Source organism: Anopheles ziemanni, chromosome 2, assembly GCF_943734765.1.
Source record: "Anopheles ziemanni chromosome 2, idAnoZiCoDA_A2_x.2, whole genome shotgun sequence".
NCBI classification, from domain to species: domain Eukaryota; kingdom Metazoa; phylum Arthropoda; class Insecta; order Diptera; family Culicidae; genus Anopheles; species Anopheles ziemanni.
In genome coordinates, this window is record NC_080705.1 from 25,649,626 (window position 1) to 25,677,179 (window position 27,554).

The following is a 27,554-nucleotide window of genomic DNA, read 5'->3' on the forward strand; positions in this document are numbered from 1 at the left end:
ACAAACTAACCACATTGAGTAGTTTATGCATAGGCTAACCATGTGTAGAAACGTCTGAGTGACGCTTTTTTATGATGCCTGTACATTCTTATTGTATAAACCTCTTGCCACGCCGTGCCGTTTCATACGATTTCAGCATAAAATACCCGTAACTCAATATCGATCATCAGCCGTTATTCAAATCGACTCTGATTTATTTCTCTTCCTTTCTCGCCTCCTTTTGCTCTTGCCTTTTCCAGCCGCACCCCCTCATCATCCCCGTCAGCATGAAATCTCCCGCCCTCTGGATGGCCATCGGTGCGATTCTCCTGCTCGGTGGAAGCGTAAACGCATGGGGTGGACTGTTCAATCGGTTTTCGCCAGAAATGCTCGCCAACATGGGCTACGGCAGCCACGGTGGAGCCTACCGACCGCAATCGTTCCTTCAGGTAGGTGCCGGTGCTGTTCGAACCACCCCCTGCATAATGTTATCGGTATCCGCAAAAATAAGATTACGCACTCGGGCGAAAGCTACGTTTGTCGGTTACTTTTTTTTCTCTCCGTACTTAGTATAACTATTTTATCAACCAGTTTCCAATGTGAGCATTTGCAAAAATGATATTATATTAGGGTGCGTCATTTTTTTCCGCATGTATCGTTTGTATTTCTTGATGAAACTAATTCAAACATTTTTCCTTAAGAATAAATTTTCATTCCAAAAATTGAAAAAAAAAATCGAAACCACCACACAAACCGAAAAACATGAAAGTTTTCCGTCAAGTTAAAATAAACAGTTCGCCTGTGTTTATATATTAATATTAATTGAACCTTTTGGCGGACAAAACCAACGATGTAGAAAGCACGGCCCGGGAAAACAAGTAAAACAAAGCCGGGCTTGTTCATCTTTCATTTCCGTTTGTTGATGTTTGCAAATCGATATTTTATCATTCGCATCGATATAAACACAACATCATCGGACGATTGCCCTTTCCACCACAACAGAAGCCCAGCAATACCCCGGACCAGGACAAACATTTGTACACGGGTCAGAACAAATAGACCCTCCGAAGGCATCGAATCCGGTGGACAACAGCATCGACCGCACTCTTCCTCTGTTTTTTTTTTCTATTATATAAATGACTATTGCTGCCTGCCGGTTATTGTACCCATTATTTCTTTTACCGGGTACTATTTATTATCGTTAATGCTGGGTGCGGAGCTGGGATGGTTAAGCCTGGCGATCGCATGCCAGTGTCTTATGGCGTGCTTAAGCCAGAGTTTCCTTTCCCATTTTTCTTCCGTTGGGGGTGTTTTTTGCTCCTGCCTTTCCAAGGACACACTGCGTGGTTTCGGCTTCGGAAGGTGTTGATGCCAGTCATCAGATAATTCGTTTGCGCTCTATGACAACCGTAAATGTAAGCCGCGCGTAATTGGCTCAATAAAAAAGGGAAACCCGCTTTTCCAACCCACGTCCCGAAGGATGAAAGTTTGGAAACATTGTTTGGATCCAGAATTTTGTTTTTTTTATTTGTTTCTGTGATCAACTTGTGCGTGCTTAGAAATCAACCCAAGCATTTATTTAGCGAATAAAACGTATGTCAACATCATGCCAAAGTGTTGGCATGTTGTCGTGCAAACAAATGGTTAAACCGTGTGCAAAACATGCTCGCATAGCATGAAACTGGTACATGTGTTAATTTGAAAATGCTTCAGTTATCTGCAAAACTCACATAAAAAACATAAATTAGTTGATTGCAGTATCGAAAGTAGTTTACCGGCGATATGAAGCTGGTATGTTTGGTTTTGGCACCTGCCGTGCTGGAAAACAATTAACCTTTGGCTTTTCTCGGGCGTTCGTAGTAAATTTTGTTCTCCGCTGAAAAAAAACTGAATTATGTATTCAATCGTTGCGATAGTCGAAATGAACAACGAAAGTAAAGAATATGATAACTTTGTGGCAATATCAACCTCCTTTTTTCCGGCTCCATTTTTTTAAGAAGAAAAATATATTTTAAAAGATTTTATCGAAAGAATGAAAGTTTGTTTCAGCCTGGATTGTAGTAAAATAACTTTTCCTTCAATACTGACGAGAACCGAAAAATTTGAGGTCCTACTGCACATGGAGGTAATTTATACTATTTTACTTTAAAAAAAACTTGGGGGTTTTCACGGAACATGGTTTATAACAATGAATTGAAGAAAACCGACCGAAACAAAATGAAACAATAAATTAACCGAAAGATTTTTTTTGTGTCGAGATATATTTCGATGGCAGAAATATAAGAATTTCAAAAATTTCTAGGATGAAAATATACCCATTTTTTTGCTGATCGATTAAAGTACGTTGCATTTCGAAAAAAATCATTTCAACAATGTTTCGTACTTAAAAGCAAATTAAAATCAAAAGAAATTTTAGTATCACAGAAAATTGGAATTATTTACATTAAAAATCCTTAAACATAATAACAAATGTTTTTGAACAAACTTTAAATATTGATTGATAATTTCATATTCGACTTCGAACGCATAATAAAATCCCATTTCACACGGCGCGGAGCCAAAAGTTATTAATGGATATTGATCAAATAAATAACATCACTTCACCTTTCGGTGGGGTCCGTTGATCCGCCCGTTTTGCACGCAACTTAGAACTGTTTTCCAGTTGGGGGGTTTTTTTTTTCATTTGACTTTCCCACGTTCAGCGTCCGTTAATTCAAGCTCAAGGACTCACCGTCGGGCTGAATGTTCGATTCGGCATCAAAACGGAATACCGCACGCAACCGAAAAACTAATTATACTATCGCGCGAAAATGTTCGGTTTGGGGCTTCCGAAGCCCCGGGAAAAAGCTTCAGCCCCTACCGAGCTCCGGGAGCTCCGAGAGCGAGTGCTTGCGACGGGTAATAACATTTACATGGTAATTTAATCTGCCACCACGTCACACATCGCCGCAGCACGGAGACAGCCTCGTCCCGGATGAGGCCATCGTTCCGTGGTTTCGGGTCCGGAATTAGGATTCTGCAGCTCAACACGATCCGGCGCACGATATGTTAAAAGTTTTCCCCCGCCGTTCCGCATATCGGTCGGCGTTCGGGCGCAGGGAAGCACACCGAGTTTCATGGTTTGCAGTTTCGAAGCATGAGGTTTCATGCGAAATTTGGTTCGTCGTTGCTTCCATTATCGTTTTTGTTTTTTGTTTGGCCAGAGAGTCACATGCGCGATCCCGGCAGGCGAGACAAACAACAAAAACCACGGCAATGTTAAGGACATAACATGTGCCTTGTTTGCACGGCACGGTCGGTGAAAGTGCCTGGTCCATGTCGCCGGTCCTCGGGGGTGTCCTCTCGCCTTACACAGCATAAATATTGATCATCCAGAACGATCCTCCAGCGGACGTGGTTGTCTAATTTCATTCCACAACAAAAAAGGGTCCACGCGCAAACTTTCCCGTCCGATAATCCGAGCAGCGACAGAAAGGTTGAAAGGAAAACCTCGCTCTGGGGTCTGCCTTGAACGTGAAACGTCGTGGAACGTGCGAAACAAAGATCAAGAGAACGTGACATACGTCGGAAAATTAAAACTAAAGTTTTCCAATAAAAACGTACCGGTCCGCACCATGTTGGAGGGTTTTTGGTGAGACAAACGTGCAAAGCAACAGACGTCTCGAAGGATGTAAGCAAAGAAAACCTTTTCCATATTAGAAAGGGTTCTGTTACGGATGATTGCTTAAGTTACTTCGAGAAAACATTATTATTTTCTAAAGTTTCCTACCATAAAGCGTGTTTACCACCACACATTCTAGTATTAAAAGTTCTACCAAAAGTACGTTTATTAATTGCTTCCCACACGCAAGATATACAAATGAGATTACGCGAACAGATTTCCTACGCTCAACCACTTCTCCATCAACCGTACCCGGCGAACGAACCATATTAACCTTTCACGTAACCTGCTCCATGTCGTTCGCTATTTCGTTACAGAATGAAATCCTCGACGAAGAACAGCAAAGCCCGCGCTACGAGCCGGATCCTTGCTCCCGGGTCTGCTCGGCGAACGAGTTCTGCTGCCCCGGATACATTTGCGTCATCGTCGATAGTGGTAAGAATGGTCGGGCCTCGTCCTGGCGGAACACCAAGAATTTGTGCCCTTTCTCTTCACGCATGTTTAGATGGGTTCCCTCCCTCTCTGTGTGTTTCTCTACCTACCATCTGCTGTGCTGTTCTGTCTCCTTCTATTTTCATCCGGCCAGTTCCTCTTTGTTGTTGATTGAGAAATGCGAAAAAATGTCCTTTATGAAAAAAGGACGCTCTTATCGCGATCCCTCCGAATTTGGAAAAACACCAGCTATCGTAACAAAAAATCTCAATCCTTCATTCACGGAAGGATGTCGGAAGCATAAGAAACATCTAATCACCGAACACGATTTGCGATGGTATGATTGGGTAATTATGATGAAATGACTGACTAAATACTTGATTTTTTGGGGCTTCTCATTTCTTGTAATCACGAAAACTTGTTCTGTCTTAGATGATTAATATTTTTCGCACCACTTCAAGAGCATATTTCCATCTTCAGTTATGATAATTATCTCCAACCGGCAGACGGAAGTAATTTAACTTCTTTTTAATCTCTTCCCATCGGTCGGCACGGAACTCCCACGGCTTTTGTGTCGCTTAAAATCTGCTTATAACTTCGCGGAAAATACGGCCAGCGAAACGATTAAAATGAGTTTTCCATAAGCAACCCGTCCAAAGCGGGCTGTCGCACGGACCGCGAACCGAAAACCGCCGGTGGTCGGTGCTAAATTATCAAAAAGGAAATTAAAATCCGATACCCTAGCCAGAAAACCATCGTTGCCCACGTACCGTTCGAGGTACAGCGTGTCTCCTTGCGGAGGTGTCGGGCGTGGAAAAGGGAAAGTTTTATATTAATTCCAGTTTGCGTCGGTGGTTGCGAGAACTTTGTGATCCCGGCGCTACTCAGTCCCTCTCGTTCCCTGGCCACCCCGGGGGGTCCGCATCGCCGATCGCGGTAATGTGGGTTCATCAGCGATTGGATTATTGGATCAATTTGCTGTGAACGGTTTTATGAGGCCCGGAGCGGGTTCATGTTATTTATTTACGCTTACGGTTGCGCTGGCTTTAGGTCAAGCAGCCACTTTTCCGATCCCGGCGTTCAGCCCTCTGGAAAAAAGGGGGGGTCATTCACGCCAAACGCAGCAGAACACAAATCTCAATCTCCTCCTATATTGTCGACCCTAATCCTCTGTCATTTTGGGGGATTTTATATCGGTTTCGGAGCGGGTTTTTAGCTTGTCTGGTGGATTTGGGATTGGCATTCTAGCAAACCTCGGTCGGTCGTAGTTTTTGTTTTATTTTTTTTAGAAGAGTACAACCGGCTAATGTCCGTAGCCCGTCATGCGGGATTAGATTTCCTTTTTTTCAAGGTAAGGATAGCCTGGCCCACCTTGATTTACCAACCCACTTACCTAGTACGTTAATGTCGTGATAAAGGGAAGAAATATCGCTCTCCGAAAGCATCACAGCTAATGGAAAAGGCGATCCGGACAAGTTGCCATGCAAGGGATGGGTTCAGTTGGATATGTTCGTCGATTCCCAGTACAGCCAAATTTGCGGGAAAATCGTAAAGGTAATAAAATATTCATAATTCCATCGCGAAATCGAATCGAAGCAATAATCTCCGGACGATGGCAGTCCAATGAACCGACTGATAATGCTCTGATTTATAACGCAGTTACTAAGAAAGCCGGTTGAAAAGTCAACGACTTAGCTGGAAGATAACAAATACTACAATGAGTATGTCAACATGGATCCGAAGTGTTCTTATATACATTATGATATGTTAGTTAAATAAAATTATCACAACTGCAAAAGATTGCTTACTAAACAAGAACCAACAGGTTTACATAAAATAATTCAATCACATTTCACTGAAATAAATTGCTTACCATAAGTTTTGAACAAATCCTAAGTCGTTGAAAATAATGATTTCTTCAGTTTCGGTATTTAGCGTTTGTTTCTGACACATTTCTGTATTTTAAAAGCTACCTTTTCAAAGTTTTTAAATTTGTAACAAAATTGTGCTTTGGCGTTATATATTCTACAAAAATGTCAAGCTTAAGGAATAGATAAATAATAGAAATTATTTTTTATGGTTTTAGTCAGTCTTACTGGTTGTATCCAAAAAACTCAATGAACCTAAAACAGGTTTTGTATTCCTTTTTGTCCACAATATTGAAACATTGATTGTGTTGTTATAAACATCATCCATCATATTAAAACCACAAATTTATTGAAGTCAGAAAGCACGTTGTAAAGTACTTTGCAAATAATTGAAAAAACAGGTTCCTTAAACCATTTGATAAACCACAAAACTTTTGAAGTATTTATAAAAAATATTTTTTTAAACAGCTTATATCAAAGATGTAAAGCATTATATCCCCAGAACTAGAACTCAATGAAATGCTTACCACGATAAAATTGAAGTGACAAATCACACAATGGACACTGGTTATCTAACCATTCTGTGATGCTATCCCCTGAGTCTACTGCGGCATAAACTCTTCCACGTAATAACAAGTGGCAAAACGTAGAACGACGTAGATTTGTTTCAACCCAGCGATTCCGCACAAAGGCATGCTGCTGAAAACCAAAAAGGACCCACGGCGAAGGTAGAAGTAGCTGGCGAGCGTATGTGTAACTTCATAAATATCATGCGGCAAAACGTCCTACCAACTGAAGGTAGTAAAGTTCATTCTCAAACACACATACATACAGTTACCGGTGGGTTTCACAAAACGCCTGCTGCAAAGGCCAAAGTAACCTCCACTCCAGTGCGGATGCCCTCGAGGGGAAACGGGGAGGTGAGCCATGCCTGACGTACGCCTAGCTGGACGGCAGTATTTGTGGGTGGTTTGTGCGCAGTTCAAGTACAAACATGGCCCACTGTCCGCCCGCTTACACGTTTAGGCTTCGCGCCGTGTCTGTCGCACGAGAACCGGGGCTTCTTCGCAATGGCACCAAAATGGCACCGCTGGTGACTGCCTTGGTTGAATGTTTTATGGTCCTCACACAGAGAGAAGGAGTGAAAGAGAGGTGAACGACGGTGACGGCTTGGCAAGGGCTCAGTAGAACAAGACCCTTGGGGCTTTTAATTTTTTCCCTGATGTTGAACATGGTTTCTTTGTGCTTTTATTTGCACGCCCTACATCGACCGCAGTTTCAACCGACATGAGTTGTCACAATTGGCATCTTCCTGTTTTTTGCCCCTGTGTTCACTTCATGAAGATGGCACGGCACCAACCCCCTGTTACGTCCGGGAAACCCGCCCAAATGCACACTCGGATATGGATGACTTCAATTCAACCAGCGACGACACTTGACTTCTATTGACTATGGAAACTCATTTGCATAGCGCCTTGCATTGTTCCGGGTTTCCTATCGATCTGCGCTACACTCACACACATACACACACATGGGATGGAGAGATTGTGGTGCAAAAAACAATTGAAAACACCCTCAAGTGTAGTGACGTTTTCTTCAGCATTTTTATTGCGCTTCAAATTCTACCAGGATGACGCAATATCGGGACAAAAAAAACCAAACAAATTCGGTTCTACCAATGTTCTTTTTCACCTCCATTTCCTCTACAGAATGCAATCAACTTTTTGTATTGCACGGAGAGATTGGCCCGAGGCCCCAGAGATAAGGATCTATAATTTATTTTCCAGCCCGATCGAGTTTTATTGGCTTCGTTTCCCGGAATTGTCGTTATGTCGAAAAACAAGTCCCTTTTTGTGATATTTTTTGTTCTGCACGTTTCGATTCGTTTTCGAATAAACAAGAAAACACATATTTCTTGAACCTTTCGTTTGCGATTGGGGAGGGGGCCATGGAGGTCATAATGTGCAAGAAAGAACGATACACACGTATTTCCAACGTTTTTGGTACACTCTCCTGCAACTACACTCGTGACGGACATCACTTCATGTATTAATCAGACGAAGTGGTTTTTGGTCGTTTCGGCATCGGGACAAAACAAAAAACCTGCCTGACAAGAGGAAATTTGTTTGCCCATCGCCCATTAGACACGGAACTTTATCCGCACCCGAGTATCGAATAGGATTTCCGGAGGCGTGACAATTTGTCTGTCTCCCATCGTCGCGCGTTCGGCCAAAAATATCTCCATGGTCAACCATGCGAAACGATCACGCGCCACCAGGCGTCTCCATCGAGGCCAGACCGGTACCACGTTTTCGTTCGTTGCCCGACGGTTTTTAGTGCGCATTTACACAAACGCAAACTTTTGGTGAACTGAATTTACTTTGTTGGTATGACATGGTAATAGAAAGAAAATTGTCCTTAATGTCAAACCTTCTTTTCGATTTGTTCATTTATTTTACAACAAGTAGCGATTATTAAATCATTAAATTTAAATGTGTGAAAAGCAAAAATCAAAAATATGGTCACTTAAAAAAGATGATGATTTTTACACACTAATACGGTCATATTTCATAGTACTTTACACAGTTACATAGTTTTTATTTTCAACAATGCTTTCTGATTCAATGAACTATCATCAAATCCAGACGGAATACATTCTATCGTTTTTCCCAAAATTCTACTGTTGTTCCGTCTACAAAGTAAAAATAGGATGATAAGTGGGTCCACAGATTAACTTAGTGTAAGAAATAAGCAGAATATCTTTTTAAAGTAAAATTAATGGAAACTACGCTGCTAAATGATAATGGACACTGTTTACAACTTTATCATAAAATACTTGGAATCAGCAGTAATTTAGAAGCTTTTGGATTAATTTATTAGCAGTAAATTCGCAACGATTACCTTATTTCATAGCAATCACTATTTTCATGCAAACATATCCAATGGAAGCTGATATAAAATTGCACATGTTTTCAGTATCTGTGTCTTTTCCAAAAGTGAAACAAAGACTGAAGTTAGATCTGCGCAAAGCATGAACAATTTTATCCTTTTTGTTTTCAAAAATTTGAAACAAATCGAAATCACAAACATTTATCTTTTTCTGCGCCTTCCATCCGTGGCTTTAGGAACGGTTCTCTATTTTCTAGCTAATCTTTATCCTGTAGTTGTTTCCCACTTCTTAACCTTCTCTATTTCTCGATGTTGTACCCTGCCCGTCTGTAAGTTGTAAACGACTGCTCGTGGTTTAAATGTGTGCGCCCCAAAAAAAAAAAAAAGGGCAGCGCCACGCGAGTCGGTCGGCGAACTAATTAGAGCCATTATTTTCTCTTTCCCTATCTTTTCATCGATCGGTCTGCTGTGTTTGTCTCTTCTCGTCTCTTCTTCTTTCCGTCTTTTTCGAACTGTTAACTTGTTGACCACAAAACCAAAACCCCCGAACCGAACCCAACACCACCCAAAGTTTCACCTCTTTCAGTAATGGGCCAGTGTATGCCGCTGTACGGGCGAAAGTACGGCGAGCTGTGCAGGCACGATTCCGACTGCGAGTCCGGGCTGGTCTGCGACATTTCCGCCCTCAGCGGGGCCAGCGTCTGCCGACCGCCGACCATCGTCGCCAAGCAGTACGGCGAAGATTGCATCACATCCAGTGACTGTGATATTACACGGTAAGATTAAATCACCGACGTTCATAACATCCCTTTTGTCAGCTCATTCTTTGCATTTCGACCACAAAAAAAGCCGGAATATTACAGCCGGAGCGTTAAGTTGGAATTCCGTTGAAGAACGTTAATGCAAAAAGTCGGAGCGAAAATAATTTCACAAAGCCATCACAACCAATTCGTTTAGATAACTCTCAGACAACAGGGGTTGAGTTCTGGCGAGTATCATCTTTCCCCTAACGATAATCCTTTTAAGCGCCCGAGTTTAGCCAGAAGATCGCTTTCAGCGACAGACATTGACCGGAATGATTCCTTCCCCGGCTCGTTAAGATGACGAAGGCTCCCATAATCCACCCGATTACAATTCGATTCTTTTCTTCTCTTTCCGAACTTTTTGTTCACCGTCGTCGTCGTCGTTGTCGTCCATGCCCCAACTCCACAGGGGACTGTGCTGTCAGGTGCAGAGAAGACATCGGCAAGTACCGCGTAAGGTAAGCGTTATAGAAGATATTTTCCATTGGAAACCCTTTCATCAAATCGACAACGAATACGCCTTCAAGCAATTGGCGTCCTTCGTCAGGAACCACAGTCCCCTTCAATTAACCCCACATCACACGAACTTTTCGCCTTGCCACGTGTACGTTTTTTCTAACATTTATTCCCTATCCTTTCTTTTCATCGCCAAGGTTTGCTCGTACTTCAAAGATCCGCTGCTCTGCGTCGGAACGGTTGCTGCCGATCAGGTAAGGTGTTTCGGAAAACTCGTTAAATTATTCAATACTAATCGGAATCAATTTGCATGCCACGGACTTACGTCAAAAGTGGGCGCTTTGGAAAGCATTATCGATTGGCGAGTTCATATTTGACTAATTGAGCATTCCCTTCCTGCCTCTTTCTAGGTAAAGCACCAAATTGAGCATACAGCCGGTGAAAAGCGCATCATCTACAATAAGCATTAAGAGATATTTAAACTCAACCAGCACAAAATCAAATCAAACTGAAAATCCAATCAACCAAGCTGATGAATATACCGAATAGATTTCCTCCGAATTACTTTCAGTTTTGAAATAGTTTAACGTTCTTAACCGTCAAACATGCATTTAGTATGTATAAAGTTATCCTTTTCTTTTGATGATCTTGCGTATATTCCCCCCTTGTAGTTTAGTTAAGCAATGTTTAGTAAAGTATTTTAAAATTCTCACAAATACTCCGCAAGCAGAGCCTAATACTGCAAGTAAAATCGAATCGAATCAACTGAAAGAAAAAACAAACAAGTATTCTAGTGAGCTGAACGGAACATAAGAATTAACATTTCACACACCAGCACAAAATCAATTAGAAACTTGTTACATAGACAAACATATCAAAAGGAAGGAACGAAAAGAAAAAGCGAGCTGAGAAGCGAAAGAAAAGAACGGTGCTAATTGATGCCATCGTTCACGTGAATGAAAGACAAACCGTTTAACTGGAACTAATACATATCACTGAATGTCCTTAAAATAATCTTAAAGAACCATAAGTCAAAGAACACATGAAAAAAAAACAATTTCTAGCTTATGTTACTAATTTGGAAACATATTTTACGAAAAGGAAAGAAAATCGACTAGGATTTTTTTAAACAAAGACAAGAAGTTAGATGAAAGTGCCGAATGTTCCTTTGATCGCATCAACAGATTGTGTTTATTCCAAGCCTTTTTTATTCAATCAAACTTTTAAAACGCCCAAATAACACGTAAGTGGCATGGGAAACACATTTTCAAAATATGAAATCCACTTTATCCTCACATTTCGTGTCTCTACACTTTGTTCCCTACTGTGATTGATGCCAAGTGTACAGCCCACAGAACGAACAAACGAAAAGGCTATTTAAGGCCACTCTTAACGAAAAACCAAATCCTTTTACTCTACATCTCGAAGAAATTTCTAGCGTTGTTATGAAGTGTATTGCTGTTGTCACTACCGAAACGTGTCCTACTTATTCCATTCGGCTTGTACGTTCAATAATGATGAGGATGAAGATGATAATTTGTGGAGTTAGTGGAAGGAGGATGTGGGTGATAAGAAAAAAGAGAAGCATGGTTCACACTTTTCGTCCATTACAATGAACACCTACTACAAGCATAATATTGATTGAAAACAAAACAATAAATACCCTTGCTGATATAATCGGTTCTTATGCAATGAAAACATATCGTTATACATTAAAGTACATATACATATATACATACTACTACGACGATTACACGACGACGAGAGGCGCAGTGGAAGAGAAATTTTAAACAAATCCAATCCAAATTGCTAACAATCCACTAGTCTTAGGAGCATCCTGCAAAAAAAAGAAAGAACTCGTAACATATAAGCTAAATAAAATTAAAAAAAACTGACAAAACAAAACACAAAACTATACATAAATTCATACTGGCTGAGGCATTTTGAACTTTTAATCCTCTAACATACATTAAATGTAAAGTTTCCAGGAGTAAAGTGGAGTTGCTGTGAAAGTTTAAATCAGAGTGACAAAACTACCAAAGCTCGCATTTATGCGAAGTGAGAACATTTTAATATCATTTAAATTACACACACACATACACGCAAAACATAAAGCTACATGAAAAAAAAAACATAAAAACCACACATACACAAAGAGACGAGTAAAAGAAGAAGTTATAGTTGAATGCGATAATCTAAACAAAACAAAAGAAGAAAGGACATGCAAGCTGTTCATAATATGTATATCCTTATACGAACCTTCATGATGTGGTTTACACGACAAAAAATCCCTACTACTGTATGCTGTCCGAGGAGAGATATTTTTATGAGAATTCCCCATCGCTAACCATAGGACTAGCCAGCTTCAACATGTTTCTTGTCCAAACTCCTGACTCCCCCGAGGAGGGGCCTAGCGTATTCGTGTCCGTTTGCTATCTTTCAGCACAGGCATTCTACTTTTCACTGGAGAGAAGCACAAAGAAGAATAAACTATTTTCGCAGCCAGATTCCTTCTACGCCAGCGAATATACGAGAACAAATATTTCCATTCGATGATGAAGGCATTCGTACTGAATACACCATCCGACCAGTACTAGAAGGCGGTTTTCCTTCGCGAACAAACGGACCAACGCGAACACGTTACGCTCCTAGGGAAAGAGCGCAAGCAGTTTTTCTTACATCGGCTCGGGATCGTTAGCGACGGTGTGTTCTTCCTTGCCGAGCGTGTCCATTATCGAAGTGAAATAACAAAACAAACGAACCAGTATTCGCGTGTGAGTCAAACGAATGCTAAACCCTTCGAAGCGGTCTACATCGATTTCCCATCTCGATACTATCCAGCAGCTTCGCCTCAGTGGCTGCCCGAATTCCCAAATGGACCCGGACGGCACGGAGAGCACACACGCACAAACGACACGGTTGAGGCTGAGCAAACAGTTTATCAAAACCCGAATATATAAATATATCCTTAGAATATGATCATGAGTGAGCCCTTCGAAAGAAACATGAATAAGATCAGTGACATATCAGTGTACAAATAAGAAAACCCCAAACCTACTAACATACACGAACAAACAAACAAACAGGAACACAAATTCCGAAACTTACAAGAAAGATGTAATGGTGTGGAATTAATGACGCGAAACCACGATCGCCTGCGGCAAAAAACTTATTATGCAGACAAGGAGTGTGAAAAAACGTTCTATTCAAAACTAAAAGAAGCAAACGAGAGTAAAACAAAACGACATACCAGCATATCAATAGCTAAGATAAGTCGCAGACAAATTGTTTCCCCAACAGGACACGCCGAATCCAACCGGCGGAGGTTGTTAACAACCGGACGAAAAGTGACCGTCAAGGAATCTTTGGCTGGCGTAGTATGCACGATTCACGAGAGTCAGAGAATTTATTTAACTGAATTTCTGTCAACTTAATACAACCGCTACCAACCTGACAACGTACGGTGGTCATATAGATCATGATGGTTGTTCTTCAGGATGTTTTAAAATATCATATACATATCAAAATGCTGCATTACCCCAGTACTGCTTACAAAAAAAAAAGATTATGTTAACAGCGGCGTGATTTGTGCGTACGACGAAGGTTGAACGACAGACATTTCTTCAAAGAGATATAGAAAAATATGAATGAACAAATAGAAACTATATGTGTACATCTCTTGAAAACAAACATTTTCGTTGTCATTGCATTCATCCGAGGTGGACATTAATCCGAAATTTTTAAATTAACAACTTCCTAAAACCTGTTTAACTGGTCACCAATATTTTGTTTGATGTATTTTCTACGCCCTTTACATACAAATTAACGGTTTCTGTTACATTTTTCTAGTGGATCTTGAATATTTATTCGTTAATGCTCATTTCGTTTAACTATCTTCTACTGATCGCTATAACGATACAAGTAATAAGCAAATTATTGCTTGGGCATGGCATACTTCTCCTCGAAGGATTTTACAAATTGCAACAATTCGGCCGACATCTCATTTAGGTCGTCGATGGCAGACGAAATAGATCTACGCTGAAACTTTCTGGCCGTAATCTTTACCGAGTCAACGGGTAATAGCTTCCCCGGTAGTTGCCCAGTTGTTTCTGGCGTTTCTGGAACAACCCATCTGTTAACGGGTAGCGGTGTTATCGCCCCTTCGGGAACAAGAAAGTCCGATGCAGAACCGGCGTGCGTTGTCATCCCGTTCATATTACTCTGCTGTGCGCTTAACTCTTCAAATTCTTTTGTAATGTTCGGTGCGAATCCGTTTCCAATTGTTTGCTCATGGCCGATTGGCAACCGCGTGCGCGGAGTGCTCGATGATGTAACCGAAAACAACGACGGGGAAGGTTTGCTTGCAAAATCGAGATCTTTCGTAATGTCGCCGTCCTCATCGTCCTCCAGCAACAATTCGTTCTCCCGTATTTCGCCACTATCGTCGATTGCAAAGAAATTTTCCTTAACACACACTCCCAGGTTAGTCGAATCGGAGACCTCCATTGTGGACACCTTGTCTATAGCAACTGCCGTTGAAACCGAAGGCGAACCGTAGCCGGATGGAAGTGATGTCATCAAGCATGGGCTGAGTGTTGGTTTATCACCACCACTATTATTTTCGTCAGCACTTGACGACAGTTGTAAGCTGCTTCCTTTGCCCACGTTTCGGGCTCGACTTACCACCGATATTCTATTCTTGAACATCTCTTGTTCTCTATAGAAAATGTCCGAAAGTGAACTTTGTTCTAAGCACTGCCGCCAGGTACTGACGAAAACATCGTTAGTTGCTATTGGCAACGGCTTCTATCATGCAGTCGATGTTCTTTGAAAACTTGACAATAAAATACGAAGGGTTTTTAGATCCCATCGCATCGTTGTATGCGTATATGTAAATTGTATACGTTGTATATGTAGATTAAAATCAATTCGTGTTAAAGTAGCTCCATAATAATTTTTAATTTACTCAAATAAGAAACGAAAAGCAAGATAATTTTAATACCTATATGAATCCGATGAACATATCTAATATAAAGTAAAATTGTATTACAACCTACTAGAAATGTGTAGTATCTTCATATTTTGTACACTTTTTAGAAAAAAACTTATTTTATTAGTTTAAATTCCTTACATGAACACTAGCTAACCATGGTACAATCCTGCAAGTGCTTCCTGAATCGCTCGCAAGCAAGATAAATCTGTTTTGAATCCTCCCGCCTTCTCTGCCGTAGTTTCAGTCCTGAAATCCCGCAAAAACAATGCATTATTTTTCCGTTAGTTACTGGCAAAATCCCACAAAACCTACCTTATGTGTCGAATGTAGCCATTGGTGATAACTTCGCCCAGCGTTGGTGGGGTCGGTCCATCGGTCGAGAATTCCTGAGGTTCATATGCGTAAAGTGGTCCTTCTTCTAGCTTCGGCACCGCCAGAAACCCGTGTTGGCCCGCAAATCCAGTCGCTATGCCCGACGAGAAATGTGTATGCTTCGGTGCCGGAGGTGGTGCGACCGGTTTTGGAAGTTGAATCTGTGCCTGCTCTGCTTTTTGGGTAAACTTGTCGACGATGGCACTGGCGTCCTCGTAGCTAGCCATTAGCGAATCGATCAGCTCTTCTTTGTTTTTCGTTTTTTGCTTCCTATTTTCCGCCTCAATCAACGCCAGCTCCTTCCGGCGCTGATCGAACTGTTCCTTCTCGTATTCTACCAGCTGCTCTAGTTCCAGCTCATCTTTGCTCAATTTTGATTTGTTCTTCATAGTTATTTCTCGATTATCACGCTTATACTGTTCAATTCGCTTGTTCGTGTTGATAATATCGATGTTGTTGCAAAGATTGAACACGAGCTCTTCAATCATCTCCAAATAGTCATTGTACTCGTCGAGGGAAGCAAAATCATCCTCTTTCTTGTTGTAGTCCTTAAGTATCCGCTTGCGAATTTGTACCTCCTTGTCGACGTTGGAATCCTCGAACAGCTGCACGCGGAAATTGCTCCTTCGCAGCGCCACATTACATTCGGGGCAGGATCCGGATCCTTTCAAGAACAGCAATTCCACACAGCTTTCGCACAGCGTATGACCGCAGACATTTACCATCAACTTAAGGGACGGATTCCGATACTTGGTAGTTTTGCATCGCGGACACACTTGATCATCCATGGTTATTTTTTTGCGTACCTTTTTACAAATTTATTTAGAACGAACGATAAACAAACCGGTGCTTTTTTCCGCATGAAATAAACAAACAGATGTTAGATGCTCGACAACTTCGTAATGCGTTTATACTGCAATTTAAATACTCGATTCTAAACAAGATGAATACAACACACCGGTATTGAATGAAATATTCCAACACCAAACGAAATATTTCATGCATGACAGATGACAAAAAGAATAATAATTTAAATGTTTAAAAACAACACGCACTAAAACACTTTTCATGTCTACTACTAGGGCGTATTACGTGCGAATAGATACTTTTTTAACTAGTGTTGTTGAAATTTAGGAACTACATCTCGCAATATAATAAATCAGATGTTGCACCTGTTGCACACGCCTTTATACGCATGAACGAGTGTTACCATGGTGCCAATGGTGGAGCAAAGTGATCCACAAACAATTAAAGCATAGGTCATAACAAAGTACCTGATTGCTTTTACTACTCCGAAACAATCGAGTGATTTCGGATGGTGCAATTGGTCTGCCCTTCAGCGAATTACAAACTATGGACATCTCAACGAAACCGGTATTTTCGTTCTCGTTGAACTACAAAGTGTTTGAGAAGTTGGTAACATGCGGAAAGTACGACGGAATTCACTCCTGCCTGACCATGGTCACCACTGCGGATAAGGTAGGTGCAGGTTCTTTTGCACGGCGTCTGAGGAATCCCGTCGCATTGGTTAACCTCGCAGAGGAGGTTAAAAACAAGTTATCCATCAAACATCCAAATCTATCGCCCGATCACCCGATCGAACCGTGCTGCAATTGATGAAGCACGAACTGAATCCAAGCCACATTTTGAATGTTGGTTTTTCCTGCTTGTGTGTCATTTCAGATTCTAATACACACGCCGCACAAGAGATATGGGCTTCAAAACTCGAAACTTTCGATTTCGGAAATTAAAAACGATATCGCCCTGCTGAACATGAACTTTCCTATACGGGCGATCGTGGCCGGACGATTGAAGAAGGACGACGAACGAGACATTCTGGTGATTGGAAGTCCTTCGCATGTGTTAGGTTCGTTCAATGGTGACGACGGTGCCATTGCTTTATATTGATTTGATGTTTTTTTTTTATCGTTTACGGTCAATTGGTTCCTTCGCTTCACTACCTCACTATAGCATACCATGTCGATGAAAACTGCAACATGTTTCAGAGAGATTTCCATGAAGGTGTCCGCTCCGCCGTGATAGGATCTTATGGAAACATCTCAGGCAATACGTTGGTAGTCGGGGGTAACGGTAAGACTAGTATAAGCTTTAGAGTATATTTTATTCCAATTTCTAGCCTTTAGTAAATGTTACAGTGCATTGTACTGAACGAAATAACGTTTCAATAGCAGACGAAAAATAATAACCTGCAAACCGAACCTCATATAATAAAACTTGCCCTTCATTCTTTCAGCTGTAGTACGTGGCTACAACCAAGATGGTACCGAAGTGCTGTGGCTGATAACGTCCGGCAGTGTGATCGCATTATTGCTAATCGATATTGATAAGGATGGCCAGAACGAGGTAAGTCAGATATGTGCCCATCTTGGCATTTTTGTTTGATTGCGGAAAACTAACCCACCAATTTTATCTGACACCCGTCTGTCAAAACGCTGTCCACCCATATTGCAGCTAATTATCGGTACCGATGATGGATGTATACGGATCTACAAGAAGGAAACACTGCTTCATGAGTTCACCGAGGGTAATGAGATCCAGCATCTGGTTACCCTTCGAACCGGACAGTTTATGTACAGTGTGAAAAACGGCACGATCGGTGTGTTCGAGGAAAATCTTCGGTTGTGGCGTATCAAGTCGAAAACTCGCGCTACCGCCATGGCCACGTACGACATTTTGGGCTGCGAAACACGCCAGATGATAATCGGTTGGAAGAGCGGCAAGATTGATGTGCGCGATCCGCGAAACGGTGACGTGTGGTTTAAGATGAAAATGAACGATTTTGTTTGTGGGATCGCATGCAATGACTACCGAGGGATAGGAACGCTCGATCTTGTCGTCGTTACGGCCGACGGAGAAAGTAAGGACACTCCTTAACTCCTTTGCTCAAATGCGCCCGATGAGATCACTCGAACCGAATTAATTTATTGTCTCCCTTTCCTCCTTTACGATTGCAGTCCGAGGCTACACGACACCCAGCGTAAATATGCTCACGCTTCACAACATTGCCGACGAGGAGATGAGCAGCTTGCTCACGCAAAAGCAAAAACTGCTGCTCGAGTTAAAGCACTACGAGAACAACATCAAGTACAACAAGGAGATACTGTCCAGCACCAACGAGAGCAATCTGGTGCAGAGCATACCAGACAACGTGGGCATCATTCCGTCCAACACGCGGCTTCAGATCGGCATCTCTACCAGCTACGACAACAACGACATGAACATCGACATCACCGTATCGACAAACAACTCCACCACCATCCGGGCGGTGCTAATCTTTGCCGACCAGCTGTTCAAGGAGGAAACGCTGATAGCGCATCTGACGAAAGACGTCTCACGGATACTGATCCCCCTGAAGACGGTCAAGGATAACGCACAGGACATTCACATCAAGGCATTCGTTGGGTACCCGAGCAGCGTGCAGTTTCATGTCTTTGAACTAACACGCCAGCTACCCAAGTTTGCGATGTACACCATTCCGCATAGTCTAACCGGGTCGCCGAAGAGTATTTGTAAGTAGCATTTTTCTTCTGCTATATCAACCATGTTTCGCGTCCTGAATTTATACAGATTCCATTTAAGGGATCTTCTACAACGCTGCAAAACTATTTGCACGCTATTTCAAGTTTATTAAATCCTATCCTTCGAATCCATGGATTTTCTAGTCCTGTCCAAACCCTTTCGAAAAATATTATAATTTTTTGCTACATACACGACATTTAACTTTGCTTTAGCCTCTCTCAAACCTAATTTATTACTTTGTTTCACAGAAAAATACCAGAAAATTGTTTTCTAGTCAACACGTTGGATTGTACGCGTGTTTTGCCAAACCTAAGATTAAATACATACACTCAAATAATTTGAATCTTAACCACTTTTTGCATTGGATGATATTAAAATTTATTGAAATGCACTGTTTTATTTATTAATGCCATTATCTCGCCTAATCTTTAACTTATGAATTAAAATCCACAAGTTTAATAATAATTTTCTGAGAAGAAATTTTAAAAACTCCTAAAAACAGGTAACAAACCTTCCTTTGTACTAGTGGTATCCTAACACGCTCACCAACAGACATTGTTTTGTAATTATTTAACAAATCTTTAGCAAACCCTTGTCAATGCAAATATCATACCTTTTTTTCTTCATATTCGGGTCTCCCACCAACGAAAGCGATAAATGTAAAAACGAGTTTTCCCACTCCCCGAGATGTGTTTACCGTGCTTTCGGTTTATTTTTTTCCTGTTATGTTGACTCGCGTTTGTTGGGCACTTTAGTCGCTTTTATTTTTGCACTCCATCTTCATCACCTCGTCATAACCCGTTTTGGTGGTGCCCATCGGTTCATATCGTATGGCGCTGCGGCGGTGGCCCCATGGCTGCATACATGGCTAAATGAGACACCCATTCGCACTCCGATCGCCCACCGACTGCAAACCCGCTCGTTGATGATACACCGAAAAGGAATGAACGAGAAACGTTGTTTTTCTTTCCTTTCCATACGACGACCACCCTCCCTTACCAGCCTACATAAACACCCTTCCAGCCAAGGATGGCCCGGGGGATTGTTACGTCGAGTTTCGAATCACGGAGCGTCTGAAGCGCATATGCATCTGGGTCAATCAGGTTAGGCACGGTTCTTGGGACGGTCAATGCTGACCATCGCAGTCGATTTCTACTAAGACCGTTCTTTATATGCCATTAATGTTGCATTTAATTCCTCCGGCCCATGGTCGTTTATTTACTGCGCGCAGAATTTCCTGCTGCCTTCCGACATCGAGTACATGACATCAGACACTGACGCCACAGAGCTGAAGCTGAACCTGATCAGCTTGCGTACGGCCAAAAGCGTGTGCCTACACTTCAGCTACGACGGGAGGACGCGCTTCTACACCGAGGACATCGGTCTGGCCGGTGACCTCGTGCAGTCGTTGGTGCAGTTTCTCAATATAGAAAACATGGACGTAAGTGCATGATGAATGAACTTATTGTGAGCCATGATCGGCTCTTGCGGCGAAGATTGAACTAAGATTTATTTGGTTGCTAATTTCTTCAGTCTACCGCGTGCTTTCCGGTCATTCACGACGAAGTGAAGGAACTGTTTCACAAGCTGCAGGGCCTGCAGGACACGGAAAAGCAAATCAACTCGGAGATCGTGGACAACGTTAACCAGATCAAAAGCCATCTCATACGGGCGGAGGACGCCCGATACTACAACGGGTGAGTAAAGTGCTTATATTACGCGCTGACCGCATTGCATGCGCATAACCGATGCCGTGTGGCCCAACACGCTGAAAGGTGCAAATTGACTCAACGATTGTCACCAGAAAAATTAAGTCTGTAGCCGACAGCTCAGGGATGATCGCCAAGAAGGAGTACGTTCATCGTCACGCAAAAGCCGGTAAACAAAGTACCCCGCTGCTGCTGCTGTCATAGCAACTCTCGGCGATGATGTCATGATTCATGAAAAGTGGAAAGAAAATATTCGCCCAGTTCCGGAGCCGATCCTCGTTTCCTTAGTGACTGTACATTCACACACACACACAAACCGACCCATATCATTTCTCCCCTCATCGGCCTTCACTAACCTCCTCTCGGCACTCGTTTTTATCCATCTGTCGGCAACTAAAAATGCAGCGAAGACGTCATCAAGTACCACAACGAGATGATGGCCACGAACGAGGACCTGGTGAAGAACTACAAAATCCGACTGGCTAACACGAACGAAATACAGCTGGCACTGAAGCGTATCCACGGTATCCTCTACAATGCGTCGAGGTTAAGAGGTAAGCTGGCGCGGGGTGGGGTGGATATCCACTTAGAAATGTCTTTTCTTCAAATATGGATAAAAATCGTGCCACAACCACTTCTGGCATGCTCCGTAGTGTTCGTTTTTCACACCTTATTGTCAACCCGACGATCGGCTCGGCCATCGTCGCAATTTCTCGTTCCGACGAAGCGGTACGTCAATGAACGATGAAACCGAAAACGGTTGCTTATTCAACGGCCACGGATCAGTACCGGACCGGCATGGTCGTCTACACTTCTTTCTGGCTGAGAGTTCATCAGTACCACCGAAAGAAGTCGTTTGCTAAATGACTTTATGGACATGAATAATTCAATCCACCCGGTGGCCATACGATGAACAAACGGTCGTTTGTTATGGTTTAGGACGGAGAGAGCAAAAGTTACCGTTAGTTAGTTTTTTACTGTTGGCCAACCGGGCAGGGGCCTCAGAGAGTCTGACATCACTGAAATTGGTCGAGGTTGACGGATGGAATGACGGATTTGGGCTCGTTTTGCAAGTGGGTTGATTTTACAACTAACTGAACCAACTTTTCCTGAAAAGATAGAAATTCGTGTTCCACCGGCCGTAGGTTGTTGACATGGTAATGAATGCAATTATCACTGGACGGAGATATTCCACATGAAATAGCATATCTTATCAAATGGTTGCCAAAACAGAGACGGTTCGATTCATCTTTCAATCGCCATTACTTAGAGCATATTATGATGTAAACAGATTAGGAATAATAGGACCGATTTTCTTCCAATTAGATTTCCGATTCAACGAACATGGCTAAATATTCAACGAAACATAAATCATCGTCAACATATTAGCATTCATTTAAGTGTAATCATGAATTGTTCACATAGCTAATTTATGTTTTTTACACCCCAAAATGGTAGTAAAATTTAATCTATAATTTTGTTTTGAAATTTTCAAGTCTAAAAATAACCCGGTTCTCTTTCTTCACTATGACAATGGATAGGCCTACAACTGCTACAGGAAATTTAAATAGCTTGAAACCCACACCGCGACTGTTAAAAACCGCACCGGATGCAGCCATAGCTGCGGAAGAGAATTTCATAAGCATTACAATGCATAAGTGTCCAGACAAATAAAACTCCCCCGACATCCACCTGACAATAACCCAACATCCAACCAGCCCTTTGTTTCAGTCCCTACTTTACAGCGCTTGTTTTTTTTACTAAATTAATTCACCTAGCGTAGGTGGAATGTTTTCGTTCCTTACTATTAACTCGTTGCGTGGTGTTGTTTTTTTCTTCTATCCTCTCGTATTGGTCCGATTCTTCCAGCCGGAACATTCGCGTCGACCATGATCAGCAGGTTCAAGGAAGCACTTAAGACGAATAACATTGAGGCCGTACTTAAAATCATCGAGATGGGAGAGATGTAAAGTAGTGCAGCCTCCTCTCCACGTCCTACCGTCGAACAACAAACGGTAATTGAATGAAATTGATCATCGAGTCACGACCGATCAAGCCGAGCATATGGCGCTCGCGATTTTTGGCTGCTCCCGATAGACGACCGATTTGATGTAGCAGACAGTTAAAATGTATGTGCACTTCGCTTTTCTCCTTCTATTAGAAAACATTTGTCTTTCGCCTAAACATGTAACACACGATCACTGCACCGGCTCGTTAGGCTCTGGAACTCCATCCGCCCACACACCGCAAGAAGGCACCCGGCGGTCCATGGCCGGACGACTTCCTGTGACCCGGGGAAGTCTTTACTCACGACACCTCCCCACGCCAGCTGGCTTTACCAACCTACGCCCGCAAATGGAAGCGGTTTCACACACACTTCCAATAAATCAATGGCGTCGCCTTACCGGGTTTTGTAAACTATGGACGTGGTCTGGGCAAAAAGGCGCACACCAGGACAGTCGATCGTCTGTTAATCATTAGTCGAACTGCACCAGTTCCAGTACAACCTACGTGATCGCCGATCACGCAGTGATGACTTCATGCCGGGGTGCAGTGGAAGTTGCACGTAGTAATGGGAGCACTTGACGCGATTGTAAAAACGGTACTGGCTATCACCCACGGTTTGTACAGCAACTCGATCGATTTGATGAATGTTGCAAACGGACATGCACTTTTGTTCGTGCTTGCAATAAGTTGGAATTTAATTGTCTTTTCTCCAACTGAAAGTTTGTTTTTACTTTCTTTAGGGGAAAAGAAACCTTTCTTCGCACTCTCCAGCATTCAAAAACCGTTGACTGGAGTCGTCAGCAGAAATCTGTCGGCCACGTCGCTGCTTTAAGCCCTGCTCTTTTCAATACCAAAACCGACTGGGGACGGCTTTCCGTTTGGCGCAAATAATGCTAAAAAAAAGGCATGGAAAAAACTGGTTTCGCTGCAATAAAAGTTACCGGATTTTGGTCGGTGTGGGACTATAAAAATAACAAAACCGAAAGGAACGAGCAAAAAGCTGATGGTTTAAAGCACAGGGTGGCCTCTTCGGTCCCGCCGGTCGTACAAGTTAACCGATCGGGTGGGGTGCGGGCAAGATCGCGCGGTTCTGGGGCCCCATGGCCCGAACGAGCAAACCTGTGTGATGAACAAACTTCCAGTAGCTCCATGGGACAGAGTCTCATCGTTTCGTTACTCGATGACGACGACGGCGATGGCCCGGAGGCCGTCCCGAGACGACGTTCGCAGGTGGATGTTTGCGATCGGTTTCATGGTCATCTCCATTGCAGTTTTGCGGATGAGCCACTAGAAACGGTGCCGTGTGATGATGTGAAGCGCCTGCACCTATACAGTTAAGGAACCGAAAGGAAATGCCGAAGAGACGAAGGATGTCCCTCATATCAATGCAGGTGATAGGGGAGAAAAGTTAAATAAAATGACCTTTTAACGTTTCAAAATACTAGTTTTATGTAACACAAGCAAGCGAAATTCAAAACGAAAGAAATTTATTTTTGAATAGCTTTGTGTTGATGTAGAACAGATGTTTTATTATTTTCAATTGCAAGTAGTTAAACGTTAGTTTTACTTGACGTTATAGTTATTTGCGCACCTATGTTATTATCTTTTTATTTCATACGCTGCACAAGAAAATATTATTGGCATCTTTTAGACCCAGTTTGTATAAAAGTGATTGTACATCTGTCCGCAACTTTGATTTCAACTTATGTTATTCTTTATCTTTCCTATATAAGGGTATTAAATTGTGTGTTGTTATGAAAGGTAAAAAGTGTTCATAACACTTATTGACTATAAGAATGCACCATCAAATATACCCATTTTCTTCAATTACCTTTAACGATCCGTTGGTTTTGTGGTCGTGCGGAGGCTTAAATTAAACCATCGCTTCCCCAAACCTCCACCGGCAATGAAATGTTGGCCAATTTCAGAGAACCCGGGAAACTCCATGCATTCTCACCAATCACCATACCACTTCGTTCGGCACATTTCACTAAGTGAACACAATTCCCAGCCCGGTCCACCGTATACAGATTTCAAGGCTGGACGTTCGTGCTCGTGCGATGCATTTGCACTGATAAGCAAGCGGTCAGGTTAGATACGTACAGCAACAAATAAATGCAACTACAACAAAAAAGCTCCCAGCCACACCTCTGTCCATCATCAGCTTGGACGTACCAGCCCCGCACTATGCAAACATGGTAATGATAAACTCGCGTGTAACCTTTTTAAAATGAACTTGCAGCATTCTACCGCAAATGAGGTGTGGGACACGTGAGGTTGTATGAAGTGTGAATTTTATATTCTAACTCTCCAATAATTCGAAAAGTGCTATTGCGATACAAGGCGGACGGTCGGTGATAAGTTGTGTCACCTTACCTCACCGGAGCAGTCCAAACTTGGGCCAAAGTACAACAGCGCATAGTGTCCGAGGGCGCTCGACACTAATTGAAGGTCAATTTTCAAACCTTAGACTTTAGTGGGGCGTGTTTATGTGCGTTTTATCAACGGTTTCCCGCTTCGTGTGCGTTTTTGGTAGTAGCCCCCTGGTAGGAAGGGTTGGCCAGAGAAGTGCTACGCAGTGGACGCGATAGCCAGTGTTCGATGAATTTATGTGACACCGTTAGCTATAGCATTAGACGTTGTGTTGCGTATAACGCAAATTTTCTTTTCAAGTAAAATCAAATTCCTCTCGCGCCTGAAAGAAGATATTTGTTTTATTTTAGCATTCGTCCAACGATGGCCAAGAAGTCACCATTGACTGGCTACAACAAGAACGAATGCTACAGCAAGCAGTAGTTTTGTCGTTGTTAAATTTCTATAAATACGGTCGATAACCTCGATACGTTATCTTAAGTATGTACCGGTCAGCCTTCTTTTCTCAAGGCGATAGCAGCAACCCTGTTGGGGTTCTTATCGTATCGGCAACTTTGAGGAATTTCGCTACACAAACCTAACGAATGTGAAGTATCATAGGAAAGGTAGCAGCACCACCAGTTAAGTAGAGAACCCGCAATAAAACAGTGTGTTTCCAGCCGAGAACTGACTATCGTGTTGGGACGTGACAGTAGCGTACTTGAGCAAGTCACCATTGATGTATTAATTAGTTGCTCCGGTATTAAAACGGAAGCCTGTTTGAAGTACCGGCCGTACACTGATTGAAATGATTGGTCGATAAGGCGCCTAGTTTATGCAACACACCCCATTTAGTTTCAATGAGCGAAGCACGTGCTGATACTTATTTAGTTGCCTACTGGCACGTGGATAAGTAATAAATCCTGTATAGAGCTTGTGGGAAAAGATAAAAGATCTGAAATAACTACTAAACCTCACATTTCCTAGATCGATTCTCGAGTCGGCTAGAATATCGAACTGATTGAAAAGATCAGCTCATTTCAAAAGGTCAGTCAACGTGTCTACTATTATATTATTCGTTAGTGGTTTGGTATTTCCCACTTGTCGCGAAATAGAAAGGAAATCACCGTAGTTCGGAGAAAGATTTAATTTGTTGGTGACAATCTTGTGTCGTCCTCAAAATGATCTCATAAAGGCATGACGTCCAGATGTAATAAAATAGTTTGTAACCCCAAAAGCGGCACGCCGTAGAAGTATCACCTTCCCAAAAACGGCCATTTCGGCAGGATGTGGTGTGTTCACTTTTCACTCCTCCTCCCTCCCTGCGGAACCCGATAGTGTGCAGCCCGCATTTTAGGAAACGCGCTCATCGGCACGCTTCCTTTCCGGAGTGAAGAAAATTACCCATTACTGCTGCCAAACCACACATCCCTCTTTGCCGAGGGATTGAAACTGGAGCTAAATAACACCATCGTGGGGTGAAGATTGCTTTGCTTGCTGAACTCCACACATATCTCGTTCCGAATTCGAAAGCAACATTTCGTGGCGTGGGCCACACGGAGCCGTAACTCTCCGCGCACGTGGGAGTTTTGGGGACGTTGTGCCAAGACCGAATTGCAGTCGGATGCGGAGGTGGTGGCTCCCATAAGGCCGTAAGGTTTGTGGTCGTCGTCGTCGTCGTCGTCGTCCCCCACGCCGCACGAGTTGTCGGTCTCTGCACCGACCGTATGTGAACCACAAAGCCGCTGCTGATCTGTCTTGTTTGCCTGCGTGAATCACACCGATGAGCTGGTTTTCATTCTAAATTTGGTCTTGCCATCGAATCTATTCCTGATGCGATAGGAACTGAGGCTGTGGCAAGCGTTCGGAAATAAAACAAAAGGTGTTCGATGATGCATCCGTTCGATACACGAAGAACTGAAATGAAAGCAGTATGTCGACCGACGCCGGGGCTTGAGTGGTTTACGCAATTGGGATAAATTTAGACACGCATTGTGTTTAAACATTTCACCTCGGAAGGGAATCGGGAATGCCGTACGGATTCCTGCTGCCCTTTAATCGCTTCCGAGCGGATCCCATGGGATTGCCGCACAGCAAGTACTGGTAACGTGAAGCTTATGAAACCACAAACAACGGGTCGGCTATTACTTTCCGGTAGCTTTCACGCACCCATACCGGCTTGGCAGCTGGGAGTTTTGGGTTCTGAAGGTGGCGTGTACCACGTAGGCGGATACCAATACGCCCTTATAAGAGCCGGCGGAGTTGTTGGTCGTGTCGCGATCGAGAGCCACACACCGCAAGACTCGAAAAAGTACACCTTCCCGGACATCGTGGTCGTATACCCGTCTCACGGCTTTTCATAATATTTAATTCATGCAGCGAGCGAACGCCGCGCTCAGTCACATCGTGTCCGTCGACCAGCAAACAAGTGAAGTGATCTCTCCCCGCGCGCGGCCCCGCGTACCAAACTCTCGCGGTCCGGTGAAACGAAGA

General features: G+C 42.8%; 3 protein-coding genes across 3 annotated transcripts; 2 read left to right on the top strand and 1 right to left on the bottom strand.

The window, feature by feature from the left end:
• The first annotated feature begins 266 nt into the window (after positions 1-266).
• On the top strand, positions 267-10,558 carry LOC131292105 (prohormone-3). Its single transcript, XM_058320783.1, has 6 exons — positions 267-428; positions 3,958-4,075; positions 9,416-9,605; positions 10,042-10,090; positions 10,286-10,342; positions 10,499-10,558. Exons 1-6 carry the CDS (start codon positions 267-269, stop codon positions 10,556-10,558), a joined length of 636 nt encoding a protein of 211 aa, XP_058176766.1.
• Positions 10,559-15,175: 4,617 nt separating this feature from the next.
• Positions 15,176-16,302, bottom strand: LOC131280934 (CDK-activating kinase assembly factor MAT1). Its single transcript, XM_058310179.1, has 2 exons — positions 15,394-16,302; positions 15,176-15,327 (listed from the first exon to the last, which is right to left on the bottom strand). The coding sequence occupies exons 1-2, from the start codon at positions 16,239-16,241 to the stop codon at positions 15,231-15,233; spliced, it is 945 nt and encodes a 314-aa protein (XP_058166162.1). The 5' UTR covers positions 16,242-16,302; the 3' UTR covers positions 15,176-15,230.
• A 504-nt stretch (positions 16,303-16,806) lies between these two features.
• Positions 16,807-22,765, top strand: LOC131281131 (Bardet-Biedl syndrome 2 protein-like). The gene is made up of 11 exons (XM_058310383.1): positions 16,807-16,932; positions 17,137-17,320; positions 17,425-17,544; positions 17,708-17,817; positions 17,926-18,331; positions 18,429-18,983; positions 19,996-20,096; positions 20,225-20,434; positions 20,527-20,690; positions 21,108-21,256; positions 22,572-22,765. Exons 1-11 carry the CDS (start codon positions 16,807-16,809, stop codon positions 22,670-22,672), a joined length of 2,226 nt encoding a protein of 741 aa, XP_058166366.1. The 3' UTR covers positions 22,673-22,765.
• The last annotated feature ends 4,789 nt before the right edge of the window (positions 22,766-27,554 follow it).